We start from the raw sequence: 15,714 nt of genomic DNA, 5'->3' as shown, positions 1-15,714 counted from the left end.
ATTAGATATTCCCTCAATATATGTTTTAGTTACAGAATAACTTTAATGCATATGAAAGAAAAGAATATCTTTCCAATATTGGTAAAATATCCAAACACATATTACATACATACATATATACAGGTGCTTCTCACAAAATTAGAATATCATCAAAACATTAAATTATTTCAGTTCTTCAACACAAAAAGTGAAACGCATATATTATATAGAGTCATTACAAACAGAGTGATAATAATATTCATTTTTTTATATAGCGCTAACATATTCCACAGCGTTTACAGTTTTTGCACACGTTATCATCGCTGTCCCCAATGGGGCTCACAATCTAAATTCCCTATCAGTATGTCTTCGGAATGTGGGAGGAAACCGGAGAAACCGGAAGAAACCCACGCAAGCACAGGAAGAACATACAAACTCCTTGCTGGTTCCATGGTGTAATGATTAGCACTCTGGACTCTGAATCCAGTGATCTGAGGTCAAATCTCAGTGGAACATGTCAAATTAAATTCAGTGCAAAACTCCTTGCAGATGGTGTCCTTGGTGGGATTTGAACCCAGGACTCCAGCGCTGCAAGGCTGCAGTGCTAACCAATGAGCAACATAATCAATGAGCACACACAAGATACTTGGCGAACACCTGAGCATGCTCGAAAAACTCAAGTAAAAAGCACACTCGCTCATCACTACTTACAGACAATGAAAACCCAAAAGTCATTATCTCAGTAAATTATAATACTTTATAACACAAGTTTGAAAAATGATTTTAAAATCTGAAATGTTGGCCTACTGAAATGTATGTTCAGTAAATGCACTCAATTCTTGGTCAGGGCTCCTTTTGCATCAGTTACTGCATCAATGCTGCGTGGCATGGAGGTGATCAGCCTGTGCACTGCTGAGGTGTTAGGGAAGCCCAGGTTGCTTTGATAGCAGCCTTCAGCTCGTCTGCTTTGTTGGGTCTGGTGTATCTCATCTTCATCTTGACAACACCCCATAGATTCTCTATAAGGATAAGGTCAGGTGAGATTGCTGGCCAATCAAGCACAATGATACTGTTGTTTTTAAACCAGGTATTGGTACTTTTGGCAGTGTGGACAGGTGCTAAGTCCTGCTGGAGAATGAAATTTCCATCTCCAAAAAAGCTTGTCGGCAGAGGGAAGCATGAAGTGCTCTAAAATTTGGTAAATGGCTGTGCTGACTTTGGTCTTGATAACACACAGTGGACCTACACCAGCAAATGACATGGCTCCCCAAACCATTACTGATTGCGGAAACTTCACACTAGACCTCAAGCAGCTTGGATTGTGTGCCTCTCCAGTCTTCCTCTAGACTCTAGGACCTTGATTTCCAAATGAAATGCAAAATTTACTTTCATCTGAAAACAACACCTTGGACCACTGAGCAACAGTCCAGTTCTTTTTCTTTTTGGCCCAGGTAAGATACTTCTAGCGTTGTCTATTGGTCATGAGTGGACACTTGTAGCCCATGTCCTGGATACATCTGTGTGTGGTGGCTCTTGAAGCAATGACTCCATTAGCAGTCCAATCCTTGTGAATCTCCCCCAAATTTTTGTATGCCCTTTTCTCAGCAATCCTTTTGAGGCTGTGGTTATCCAAGTTGCTTTTGCACCTTTTTCTATCACACTTTTTTCTTTCACTCAACTTTGCATTAATATGCTTGGATACAGCACTCTGTGAACAGCCAGCTTCTTTATCAAGGACCTTTTGTGGCTTACCCTTCTTGTGGAGTGTTTTAGTGACTGCCTTCTGGACATCTGTCAAGTCAGCAGTCTTCCCCATGATTGTAGAGCCTATACTGAAACAGACTAAGTGACCTTTTTAAATCCTTAGGAAGCCTTTGCAGGTGTTTTTGTTAATTATTCTAATTTACTGAGATGATGACTTTTGGGTTTTCATTGGCTGTAAGTCATAATCATCAACATTAACAGAAATTAACACGTGAAATAGATCACTATGTTTGTAATGACTCTATATAATATATGAGTTTCACTTTTTATATTGAAGAACTGATATAAATTAACTTTTTGATGATATTCTAATTTTGTGAGAAGCACCTGTATATACATATAATGCAATAGTAATGAAATATCTACATGCTTTCTAAATAAACATCCAAATGTTAATGCAAAAGGCAAAGTGAAGAAAATACTATTGTTTCTGCTTACCCTCCATGGCATCCAAAGAGTCCATTTTCTGGAGAGCAGAGTAATTTACAAAGCAGATGGCCTGGTTACTGCCTTTGGTAGCTAGCAGATCCACAACACACTGATATAAAAATATATACTGTGCCTGTTGGGAGAAGAAAAAACAGCAATAACAAATATAGCAAATTAACCAATATTCTATTTTATTCCAAAAAGACAGATTGGCACTATATTATTTGTGATATATAACAACTAGCTATTGAACCTGTTGTAGGCCTGGGTGGCGAGCAATTACAGTATATTGGCATATGGTCTCCATCCTGGTATGTGCTGCTTCCATCCTGTGCCCTAATCTTGTCATGTGCTGCTACCATTTTGCACCCCCATCCTGTCCTATGCTGCTCCAATCCTGCGTCCTCATCCTGTTTTGTGCACCTCCATCTTGTCATCCTGTCATGTGGTGCTGACATCCTGTCATTTGCTGCTCCTATCCTGCACCCCCATTCTGTCATGTGCTGCTCCCATCCTGTGCCCCTATTCTGTAATGTGCTGCTCCCATCCTTTAAAGTGGGGGCGTCAGTTACATATTTAAATAAATCAGTGATATGAGCAGAGGGGGCATGGGGACACCCGACGCCATTTTTTTGGTGGGCGTAAATGCCGTGATGTCAGGAGAGGGCAGGAATGAGCTGCTGAAATCAGCGCCGGAACAAAATGGTGCTGGAAAATGCGGACTGCGCAAGCACCAAGTCCGGCGCCACAACTCGCCTTCTCCCGACATCACGGCGAGACCCCGCGGCATTACCGGATCGGTAAGTTGTTGTGCCAGAGATCGCGGTATGCGTTCAGTGCTTATGCATACCCCGATATCCTGGGCTACACTCCTAATCCCCGGATGCGTTACTCTGTGGGGTCCAGACTGCGCAGGTGCGTCGCACTTGCGCAGTCTATAAAGGCTTCAAACAGAGTGACGCTCTTAGCATTATATTATAGATTCCATAAGAATACCCAGTGGATGACAAAATATTCAATAAAAAACATTTCTCACACATATTGGATAACAGAAACATTTCTATTCAGATAGTAGTTCAATATCTTAGTGCTCTGATGCCCTAGAATTCTGTGGTCTGTTGCAGCTTAAAAATTTTCTTAGCTACATTATAATGTTAATAAATTGTATTTTTATGCATTGTATAATTCAATGTGCAAAACGGAAGGTAATAGGTACTTTTCCACATCACCTTCCCTGCTTCAGTAGAATTGGGTGGATGTAAAATTAAAGAGGTAGTCCACTATCCTCAGTTACTGTTTTTGCCATAAATGTATAAGGATAATGCCCCTAATGATCAGAATGTGCTTTTTCTGACAATATGCATGCTGTTTAATGCCTGTCTGCTTCGCTTCCTGTCCCCTGCTATGCTGTCACACCCATCACTTCCTCTCAGAATCCTGTGCTCTCTTCTGACTACATTTCCCATCAGCTCTTGTGCAGTGAGCAAACTCCATACAACTACGCCTAAACCCTCAAGCTCCTCTCCCAGCTTCATACACAACTGCAGCATATTGTCCTATACAGGACACTACTGTCAACAAATCATTGATTTACAGAAGCACCAGAACACCAGCCCTGGTAATAACGTTTACCCATGCTGCCACTCATAGAATAATCATGTTCTTCTGTGGCGCCCCTGAGGGTTCAGTTGCCACAGAGGTACTGCACCTCCTCCTGAGGTGTGGTGCCTCACCATCCAGGTAAGGTGGGAACTCCTGACCACGCTCCAACACTCGCATCCCACACAACACAGTAGTTCAGCAAAGCCACTTTGCGGCTCCCTGCTTGGAGTGTAGCAGAGCACCTTTGGTGGCTCCCTGCTTGGAACACTAATCATGCTGGGAGGTGGGTGGCGTTTAGAATACATAAAAGAGAGGGAAGGTTTAGAATTTCAGGGAGTTTGAGGTCAGTCAGTCAGAGAGTCACTCAGAGAGGAGTGAGGAAAGGAGATCCCTGGAAGAGGGATGGAGGAAGGAGGTGCTGCAGCAGACCTCAGTGACCTGGGTCTGCTGGCACGGGAAAGGAAAGAAGGAGAAAGACATTGAACTGAAACCTGATCTTCCATAAGAAGGAAAGACTAGTACGGAACATAGGAGTAAAAGGGAACATAGGACGTGGGTTAGAGGAAGAACCCTGCCTAGAAGTACTAAGCGCAAGGCCGGGGCCCGGTCCCAGAGGTTGTATGGACACTAATGGTTCGGCAGCAGACACCGGTGGAGTAGTGGGCTGTAAATGAACTACTCCCATCTAAGACTTGGGGGCACAACAGCAACATTGATAGTGAGCCGGGACTCAGGAGTAAGGAGTCCCCGAAGCAGGCTACAGCTGTCTGCCATACAAGTAGAGTTCTTGGGAACATCTGTCAGGAGGAACTCCAGTGTAACTCAGTATTAGGAGATCTTCACACTTAAAGGCGCTATAGAGGAGACGTTCAGAAAGGCACATGTTGGCGGAGTGTTGGAAGGGAGCATCCTATCTTGCCTGGAAGTCGACTGAGCCCCTGACCTGGAGGACACAGCACGGAGGCAGGCACCTGTGTGTACTACAGACTGTGAGTAAAGCTTTGGAACTACAAGCCCTGGTGTCCTCCATTCATTCCTGCGCCAACACACCTGGTACCGCTACATCTGGGTACCAGCTTCTACACTGCCTGCGCCTCTCAGCTACCCCTACATCTACACTGCCCTGGGACTACAGCTCCTCCTGTGGGGAGCTTCACCATCTTGGCTGCAACACACCTCCAGTCCCAGAGGATCTGCATGCAGCGTCGGCCTAACATCTCACTTGCCGAACACCACAGGTGGCGTCACGAACTATTCATAAACTCTATTCACTCCGTTTTTGCCATGGAGCCCCAGGGCCACGGACCGGGTCAAAGCTTCCGTGACAACTCCCATTGAGATCAACGGGCCCGGTACCGAGTACCCCGCCAGTCCTGGTCAGGCGCTCCACTTCTATAATAGGATGGATGGGGAGAGAGACCTATGAATGTGTATAATAAAGAGAATACAGCAGAGAGGAGGCAGACTTATTAGTTCAACCTGTGTGGCCACACAGGGACCCTAGAAGTAAGGGGCCACAATTCTACCTCCAAAGAAGGTGGAATGCAAATGGCCTATATATTGTTCTTACAAAGGGGCCCAGTTTATAGGCTGTAGTATTTGAAGATGAGATACAATTATGTTTTCCCTATTATCTAAATAATAAGGACTGAATTGTATTCTGATATGTAAAGATTGGTGTTTATGCAATAAAAACTTCACTTACCAGGTTTTGCACCATACACATTCGCTCACTCCTTAGCTCTGCCACGAGGCCATATATGTCCACAAAGTCATGGTGGTTAATATGTTGGATTAAATGATCCATTGCAACAAAAACTCCTGATCTTCCAACCCCCGCACTAAAATATATATTTGGATATTGTTAATTATGAAAATACAAACTTCGCTGAATGATAGTTACTAAGATGAAGCTACAACCTGTGCCACATGTGGAATGTATATTCGTTATAAAGAATATTTATTGTATGTATTGTATATTCCATTGAAAATATAAGGAATTTAAGGGTAATTCTCATGAGCAGGGATGTCAAACTCAAATACACACAGGGCTAAAATGAAAAACTTGGACAAAGTCGAGGGCCAACTTTGATATTTATCAAAAGAGGTCTACAGTTTTTAGGAAATGTTTCCATGTCATCAAATATAATGATGAACTTTTCCATATGGAGACAAACTTAAATGGTTTTTCCCACCATCAAAGTACATTTTAATGAATAGATCTTAGAATAAAATATTGGAATGATATAATATGTTATGTAAGAGCAGTAAAAAAACATATGTCCCAATGGCCTAATTTAAATATGTAATAACAAAAGATAAAAAACCTTGAATAATAGAGAAAATAAAGTATGATGCAAACAAAAGTTCCCCCAAACACAGTAAGATACCCACACAGTGAATTTATCCACAGTATCCTCCATACACACAGTATGATGACCCTAGGGTACCCCCTACCTCAATCCCCCCAAAAACAATGGTGACCCAATCACAGTATAATTCTCCAACTGTAATCCCCACACAGCCCTCCATACAGTAGAAGAGAAGAGAAGACTGAGAGGAGACTTAATAGCTGTCTACAAATATCTCAAGGGCTGTCATATTGTAGAAGGATCATCTTTATTCTCATTTAAAGACTAGAAGCATTGGGATGAAACTGAATGGGAGGAGACACAGATTATATATTTAAAAAAACTTTTTGACAGTTAGAGTGATCAATGAGTGGAACAGGCTGCCACGAGAAGTGGTGAGTTCTCCTCCAATGGAAGTCTTCAAACAGAGGCTGGACAGACATCTGCCTAGGATGATTTAGCGAATCCTGCTTTGAGCAGGGGGTTGGACCAGATGGCCCAGGAGGTCCCTTCCAACTCTACGATTCTATGATTGTATAATGGCCACAAAAAGTGCTCAATACAGTATAACGGGGCCCTGCATTGCCTTCCATACAGTATAATGGCTCCACATAGCCCTCCATACAGTATAATAGCCTCAGATAGTGATTCATGCAGTATAATGGCCCCTCATAGTGCTCCAAACACTATGAAGACCACACAAAGTGGTCCATACAGTATAATTGCCCACAAGGATTCCATACAGTATAATAGGCTCCCCATTAAAAATAAATACCTCTGCCCGTTCCCCCACTTCTCTAGTCTCTTCATGGTGTCTTCAGATCCCGTGCACACCTCGGTACAGCGGGCATGTTATAATGGTGCTGCAACATCAGGCGCAGAGGGGGAATGATGAGAGAGGAAAGTTTCTTTCAACTGTATGGGCATCTATCACATGTAAAGCGCCATGGAATAAAAGGTGCTATAATAATAAATAATAATAATAATCTATGATGCCGGTATAGTTGAAAGTGTGATGTTAAGTGAATGTGGGAAGCCAGATGGGACTTTGACACATGTACTCTAGAGCATTTATGCAGGGAAAATCCAAAGAGCACTATAGTTCCTGATGTGTTCTCCCTTCTAACTGTGATGTGTTATCCCACTGCTGTCTCTTGACACAATAAAAATTCAGCTAAAATATTCCTGAGCAAATTGTTTACAGCAATCCAAGAATGGTAGTCTGCTGACTTTCCAGTGGCCAAGACCAACATCTGTGGATTTTAATCACCCTACTTACAACTGAATCATCTTAAAGATTCATTTCCAAGATGATACGTTATCTCATATCCATAGGTTAGGTAATAACTTACTGATCACTAGGCGTCTCACTGAGAGCTCTGAGAACCGGGCTATGCAGAGCCCCATCTTGCATAGAACAGAATTACACAGGCTTGAGCTGTACACCATTCATTGTCTACGGGACTGCCAAAAGTAATGAAATGCTGTACTCAGCTTTCTGCGGCAGTACTGTACACAATGAATGGATGAGTGGTCAAGCCTGTGCAATTCCACTGTAATCGAGATGGGCCTCTGCAGAGCCTGCTTCCTCGGACCCATAACTTCACTTTCACTAGTAGAGAAGCTCCTGATTGTGGCATATCCATCTCTTACTTTGACTAGACATTTGCATAGGTGTTGCCAAGGTATTGCATAGGTATATTACCTAAACTGTAGGTTACATTTCCTTTCCACATTTTGTTGCAATATTGAATTTCTTCATAAATGTTCTGTACAGCGGGGTGAAGATGTCTTTATTTTGGGCATGTTCACATGGAATGTAAGGTTATGTGCACACGGTGCGGATCCTCCCGCGGATTTTTCCGCGCGGATTTTAAGAAATCCGCAGGTCAAATGACCTGCATTTTTCCTGCGGATTTCTTCCTTTTTTTGCGGTTTTACTGCCATTTTTGTGCGGTTTTCCACTACGGTTTTCCACCTGCGGATTTGTAGAATGGAGCAGGTGGAAAACTGCAGCAAAACTGCACAAAAGAAGTTTACATGCTGCTTTTTTTTTTCCCGCACAAAAACCGCGGCACAGCGGGGTTTTTTTTCATAGACTACAATGGTACTGTACATCACCTGCAGTTCTGCTGCAGATCCGCAGTAGAAACCGCACCGTGTGCACAGGGCCATAATTGAGCAGGTCTATCAGTTTATGGATTTGCTTTGCAAAGTGAAATCAGGGATGAAACTGTGTGTAAAAATTGACATCCTTAGGATCAAAAATCCACACCACAGGTAACATTTTACGCAGAATAGTTATGAGGTTTGGTAAAATCTCATCCACGTTGTAGGTGCTGTAATACGCTATGGACTTTCCTTGTGTGAACATAACTTTACTGCTCTTTTCAAACAGCAATAATAGTATATATACTAAAAAAAGAATTTGAGTACTTTCAAAAGTCAAAAGCCAATGATTATGTATCAGTTACCGGACCATGTGTTCATTGCATTACACTACTGACCTAATGTACAATAAAAGATGACCTCTGCACAGTATTACCATACCAGTTAAATCAAAAGTTGACTAAGCACTAATTTGTATTTTTTTTTTTGGTAAAAATAAAATTCAGACCCCGTAGTTATCAACATATGATTGGTACCTGCAGTGTACAATTGTCGGTGTATTTTCATGTGGTCTACTTGCTCGAACCATTTTTGTAAAATGAATTAAGGCTGTAGTGTTTTCTGGGACTCCGTGTTCTGGCCAAGAAGTGAAATTACACTGGCGTACCATCATATAATCACCATGCTGAAGTGAGAAAAAATACATATGAGTCTGAGAAATTACTTTAAGGGAAAAGATGTTGTTACTTTACATTTATAGTGTGGTGATTGTTACAGAAATATATGATTCATATTTATCTCTTTTTCTTTCAAGGGAATCTGTCACCAGGTTTTTGCTACCTAATCTGTGATTCCAGTTATGTGTCACTTTACTGGTCAGCTTGCTGGTTTCTCAGCTGCAGATCTATCAGATCTTCGAATGCTGAGCTCTTTATAACCCCACCCACACTACTGATTGGCAGTTTTCTGTGTATACTGTGTATAGGCAGAAAGCAACTAATCTGTGCTGGGGGCATGGTTGGACTACATGGAATTATGTTACTATTCCTCTAGTGAAAATCTCCTACTGATAAAACAATGATTTTTATAAAAACCATATACTAGGCAGACAAATAACTGACACATCACTGGACTAGTGGGTGACTACTTTCGGAGATCAATCTTCCCTCTCATCATGTTATCAAACCCCTTTGGGCACCAGTAAAATTATTAGCAAGAGCAAAGTCACCTCCAGGTATTTGCAAACCTCACGTAAGCGAGCAATATTCTCCCTCCATGAATATGCACATTGAAGCCGGATGTACGCTCCACATCTTCGTCTACTCATTGCCCATGCCCAGGGAGGCAGCAGTGATGCTGGACTCAGCCAGCCATGGAGGAGCTCCACAATCACTGACAAAACAATGTAAGGCCAGTGTTCCAGCCCCCATATACTATTAGTATTATTTACTACCCAGACAGTTAACCTAATTACCCGTTCAACTTTTAGGTCTCGGATGGTCCAATCAATTTGGACGTCTTCCACCACTTTGGTGATCACAATATCCCCAAAAACTGTAACTGGTTTGTTATCCTCTGGCCAATATTGATGACATCTAATCTGTAAAACACATGTATTTGTTAATATGAATTAAAAAATATATGTATATATATTACAGCATGTTTGTAACAAAAACAAGACGCTTACCCTTCCTTTCTCGAAGCACTGGGTAAGCATTACTATGGTCTTCGCTCTAGTTTCCCAAACCATTCTCCAAAAGTCACCCACAGTTCCTGCCAATGGGCCTTGTGTAGCAATAAACTCATTAGGACAAATATAACCCTAAAATGAGAAAAGCAATTACTGAGAGAAGCCTGGCCGCTATGTACTGTAACACTAAACTAGCTAGGCTGCTCGGAAGATTTCTTTCCATTGTGCGCATGGGACATATCATTGTCACCTCTCTACTCCTCGATGAAATGCCTGTTCTTATTAAACTGGTTGTTGTGGCAAGGTCAAGGTGCTATAGCACATATTCTACTCCTCGCCACCCGACTGTAACCCTGAATGCTGCAGTAAATCCCTATAAATATATAACCTCCATTTAGATGTGGGAAAAAAAGGAAAATATAAGATTAGATTACAAACACACTGGAAATAATTTCACCCTTTAATTTTTAGTTAAGGAGATTTCTAAATGAATCAGTCTAAAAGCCAAGTTTTGTACAAGGGCAAAGAGTAAAGCTAGTAACAAAAACGGCCAGAAAACTCAAATGTGTGGAGACAGGCAGAGAGGTGATGGTAAGAGGCACAATGCTTGCCAAGGTCGTATTGTTTCAGGAGATTTCTAAGTATGTCTGAAGAGATGGGTTGGAAGGTTTGCATAATGCCAATAAATTATCTAGAAAGTTTGAGCAAAGTGCTACAGTATATTGTGTTCGGAGCTACACCAGTGTCAGACTGAAGAACACTGGACCCACCACAGAATTTGATTGAGGGCCCACCTTTCTCCCCACTCAAGAGCCCCATAGCAACTGCAAGGTTTGCACTATGAACTCTCCTGAAGGAGAAGGCAGAGCCCACCAGAGGATTCTCCAGTTCTCTGGTGGGCCAGTCCAACCCTGGCTTACACTAATGGGCGAACAAAAATTGACAATTTTTCACTTGACTAATGTTGCCTTGTTTACTGTGGAAAATATATCATTAATAATATTTTTTTAATATTTCTGATTGTAGATTTTCTCATTTTATTTCCTGTACATGATTACGGGAGCATTGATCTTGCCTGAGCCATTGTAAACAGCATTCACAGGTATACTTTACAGCAGCCATGTGAGCCATAAAAGCCTGCAGACTAGAGATACTGAAGCTCATTGGATTCTATGGGAGAGTGTTGTGGGCATGCTCTGTGATGCATGTGAACAACGAGAAGTTGTCTCCCATGTCTAACTTGCTGTGAAGTGTCATCCATTTCAAGCAGCAGAGACCTTGAGGTGCACCACCAAAAGTGGGGATGAGTCTTTGTCTTTCTTCTCTTGATTTGGCTGTAGCATTTTAAGTTCGGAAATGGAAGTTCCAGCACGTATAATGATAGTAGAATGCTGATAAAAGAGGACAGCTCACTCGTAAAAAATTCAGGGCAGGTTAAAAAGGATATGAATCAGAAAAGTTGCAAGGCAGACTGCTTTTATTTGTCCTGAAATCAGTTTTATTTTGTTTTGGGGTATGATGCAGCAACAATTGGCTTTTCTACAGGTTTTGTCTGAAGGAGAACATATTTTGTTAAGTTTGTAAAGATTGTGTACAAAGCCAGTGAGACACTTTATTTATCATGGCTAACACAAAGACAGACAGGGGGCTCACCATTGAAATGAGCCAGTGAGTCAGCCCCCTTCACAAATAGCTCTGATCACAAGCCTGATGGAGGAAACATCTTCCTATGTCTAGTACAGGGCAAGAAGGGGAACTGAAGGTACCAAGGAACGATGGTGTGATGGACATGTTGGTGGAACTTAGCTAATACATTTAGCATTTGTAAGCCACAAGTGCTTCTCACTGAATTAGAATATCATCAAAAAGTTAATTTATTTGAGTTCTTCAAAACAAAAAGTGAAACTCATATATTATATAGAGTCAATAGAAACAGAGTGATCTATTTCAAGTGCTTATTTTTGTTAATGTCGATAATTATGGCTTACAGCCAATGATAACCCAATAGTCACTATCTCAGTAAATTAGAATAATTAACAAAAACATCTGCAAAGGCTTCCTAAGTGTTTAAAAAGGTCCCTTAATCTGTTTCAGTAGGCTCCACAATCATGGGGAGGACTGCTGACTTGACAGATGTCCAGAAGGCAGTCACTGACACACTCCACAAGGAGGGTAAGCCACAAAAGGTCATGGCTAAAGAAGCGGAGTAGAAAGAAAAAAAGTGTGGTAGAGAAAAGTGCACAAACAACCAGAATAACCGCAGACTTGAAGGGATTGTAAAAAAAAGGCAATTCAAAAATTTGGGGGAGATTCACAAGGTGTGGACTGCTGCTGGAGTCATTGCTTCAAGAGCCACCACACACAGACGTATCCTGGACATGGGCTACAAGTGTCGCATTCCTTGTGTCAAGCCACTCATGACCAATAGACAACGCCAGAAGCGTCTTACCTGGGCCAAGGAGAAAAAGAACTGGACTATTCCTCAGTGGTCCAAGGTGTTGTTTTCAGATGAAAGTAAATGTTGCCTTTAATTTGGAAATCAAGGTCCCAGAGTCTGGAGGAAGAGTGGAGAGGCACACAATCCAAGCTGCTTAAGGTCTAGTGTGAAGTTTCCACAATCAGTGATGTTTTGGGGAGCCATGTCATCTGCTGGTGTAGGTCCACTGTGTTTTATCAAGACCAAAGTCAGTGCAGCCATATATCAGAAAATTTTAGAGCACTTCATGCTTCCCTCTGCTGACAAGCTTTTTGGAGATGGAAACTTCATTCTCCAGCAGGACTTGGCACCTGTCAACACTGTTGAAAGTACCAATACCTGGTTTAAAAACAGCAGTATCACTGTGCTTGATTAGCCAGCAAACTTGCCTGACTTTAACCCCCATTGAGAATCTATGGGGTATTGGCAAGAGGAAGATGAGAGACACCAGACCCAACAATGCAGACGAGCTGAAGGCTGCTATCAAAGCAACCTGGGCTTCCATAACACCTCAGCAGTGCCACAGGCTGATCGCCTCCATGCCACGCTGCATTGATGCAGTAATTGATGCAAAAGGAGCCCTGACCAAGTATTGAGTGCACTTACTGAACATACATTTCTGTAGGCCAAAATTTTGAATTTTAAAACATTTTCAAGCCGGTGTTATAAAGTATTCTAATTTACTGAGATAATAACTTTTTGGTTTTCATTGGCTGTAAGTAGTGATGAGCGAGTGTGCTCTTTACTTGAGATTTCCGAGCATGCGCAGGTGTTCTCCGAGTATCTTGTGCGTGCTCGTAGATTATGTTTGTGTCTCTGCAGCTGCATGATTTGCAGCTGTTAGATAACCTGAACACATGCAGGGATTGCCTGTTTGTTGGGCAATCCCCACATGTATTCCGACTGCCTAGCCTACCTATCAGCTGCAAATCATTCAGCTGCGGAGACACAAGCATAATCTACGAGCACGCACAAGATACTTAGAAAACTAGAGTAACGAGCACACTCGCTCATCACTAGCTGTAAGACATAATCAATCAACATAAACAGAAATAAACACTCTGTAATGACTCTATATAATATGAGTTTCACTTTTTGTATTGGAGAACTGAAGTAAATTTTGATGATATTCTAATTTAGTGAGAAGCACTTGTATATAGAATGACACTATGAACACATTTGAACATCATTTTCATTTAATGTGGACTACCCCTTTTTATGATACTAAAGCAAAGATGTCTTCTGAATGTAATGTTTCATTTCTAGTTTTCAACATACTTAGGCTAGTTTCACACTAGCGTTTCTGCCGTCTGCGCACGGCCGCCGATAAGCCCTGCCCCCTGCCGTGCCCCCTCCTGATATCACCGCCTATTATCGCACATGGCCGCATGTGATCTGCGCACCCTATCTTTAACATGCGCTAGTAGGATTTTTGAGTGCGCTGCGCACTTTTGAAGGTGCGCCGAGCGCGCCAAAATGCAACATGCTGCGTTCGGCGCACACGGCGCACCTACAAAAGTGCGCAGCGCACTCAAAAATCCTACTAGCGCACGGTCAGCGCACGGTCTGCGCACCCTATATTAAAGATAGGGTGCGCAGATCGCATGCGGCAATGTGCGATAATAGGCGGTGATGTCAGGAGGGGGCGCGGCAGGGGGCGGGGATTATCGGCGGCCGTGCGCAGACGGCAGAAACGCTAGTGTGAAACTAGCCTTAACCAGAATGGTCGACCATAGGGTATTTTTATACTTACAGACACATAGCTTGCATTGATGTAATCTGAGCCTGGCACACCAGCATCCGCTATAAGCTTTACTCGGTTATTGTTATCTGTGGTATAAATGTGTAGGACAGATTAATCTCGCACATATCGACACTTACAGTAACCTTTCTGATAAAAGATTGGATAAATAGCGCTATCACAAAGAGATTTAATCACAAAGATCAATGGATGAAATGGTACATGACGTAGCAGCTCAAGGAAGTGAGCAAACAACAACTAAATTCCTCTATTACATACACTGCAATCACTATACTTTATTATGGTTTTCTTTACATGAATATCGGACTTCTCACTTTAACACTTTCTATACTGTAAGTATAAGGGTAGCAAATAGTCTTGGGACGGCTGTCAAGTGAAGAATGTTAAAGAGGTTAGTTACTTAGGTCACATTACAAAGTTAAGACACTATTAAGTCTACAATTTCTTGCACCTGCATATAAAAGCTTGTGCACACAGAGTTACTCAGACAATCAGCCTTGGAACATTACAAGGGTCATTTCAAGATCATTGAGCAGTTGCAATGTGTAAACTGTGCTTCTTAATGCTGAATATAACACAACATTATTTATCTTTAAATTAAATGTATACCTTCTGAAATCAGAAAGACTTTTTTTTTCTCAGAGAAATAGCACCACTCTTGTCCATAGGCTTTGCCTGGTATTGCAGCTTTGAGTTGAGCTGCAATGTCAGGCACAGCTGTTCCTAAAAGTACGATGTGCATTTCAGACCAGTGTAAACAATGATGGAAACACAAGAATCCCAGGAGCACTGCAGAACCATTAAAATAGTTGATTGGCAATGGAGTTGACTACCACAATCTAACCTAAGGAACAAGTTTAACCCCGGACCGGGCCAATTTTTACAATTCTGACCACTGTACCTTTATGAGGTCATAACTCTGGAACGCTTCCATTGATCCCGGGGATTCTGACATTGTTTTCTCGTGACATATTGTACTTCATGTTAGTGGTAAAATTTCATTCAAATAACTTGCATTTATTTGTGAAAAAAATGGAAATTTGGCAAAAATTTTGAAAATTTTGCAATTTTTATGCCCTTAAATCACAGAGATACGGCACACAAAAAACTTGATAAGTAACATTTCCCACATGTTTACTTTACATCAGCACAATTTTGGAACCAAAATTTTTTTTTGTTAGGAAGTTATAAGGGTTAAAAGTTGACCAGCGATTTCTCATTTTTACAACACCATTTTATTTTTAGTACCACATCACATTTGAAGCCACTTTGAGGGGTCTATATGATAGAAAATACCCAAAAGTGACACCATTCTAAAAACTGAACCCCTTAAGGTGCTCAAAACCACATTCAAGAAGTTTATTAACCCATTAGGTGCGTCACAGGAATTTTTTTGAATATTTAAAAAGAAATGAACATCTAACTTTTTTTCACAAAAAAAATACTTCAGGTTCAATTTTTTTTATTTTACCAAGGGTAACAGGAGAAATTGGACTGCAAAAGTTATTGTGCAATTTGTCCTGAGTACGCTGATACCTGATTTGTGGGGGGG

General features: G+C 41.6%; 1 protein-coding gene across 1 annotated transcript in view; it reads right to left on the bottom strand.

Annotated features, from left to right (window-relative positions):
• Nucleotides 1–15,714, bottom strand: part of PTPRQ (protein tyrosine phosphatase receptor type Q) — a 794,911-nt gene that overhangs the window by 4,024 nt on the left and 775,173 nt on the right. Inside the window, exons 44-49 of the mRNA XM_073556964.1 lie at nt 14,154–14,230; nt 9,922–10,056; nt 9,709–9,834; nt 8,771–8,919; nt 5,480–5,615; nt 2,182–2,305 (exon numbers count right to left, since the gene is read on the bottom strand). Coding sequence (XP_073413065.1) covers nt 2,182–2,305; nt 5,480–5,615; nt 8,771–8,919; nt 9,709–9,834; nt 9,922–10,056; nt 14,154–14,230 — 747 coding nt within the window. The remainder of the gene's footprint in view (nt 1–2,181; nt 2,306–5,479; nt 5,616–8,770; nt 8,920–9,708; nt 9,835–9,921; nt 10,057–14,153; nt 14,231–15,714) is intronic.

This window comes from Dendrobates tinctorius, unplaced genomic scaffold (genome assembly GCF_039654945.1).
Source record: "Dendrobates tinctorius isolate UK_male_01 unplaced genomic scaffold, ASM3965494v1 ptg000241l, whole genome shotgun sequence".
Taxonomy (NCBI): domain Eukaryota; kingdom Metazoa; phylum Chordata; class Amphibia; order Anura; family Dendrobatidae; genus Dendrobates; species Dendrobates tinctorius.
Note: the sequence above shows the minus strand (reverse complement) of the source record. Positions and strands in the feature narration are given on the sequence as shown.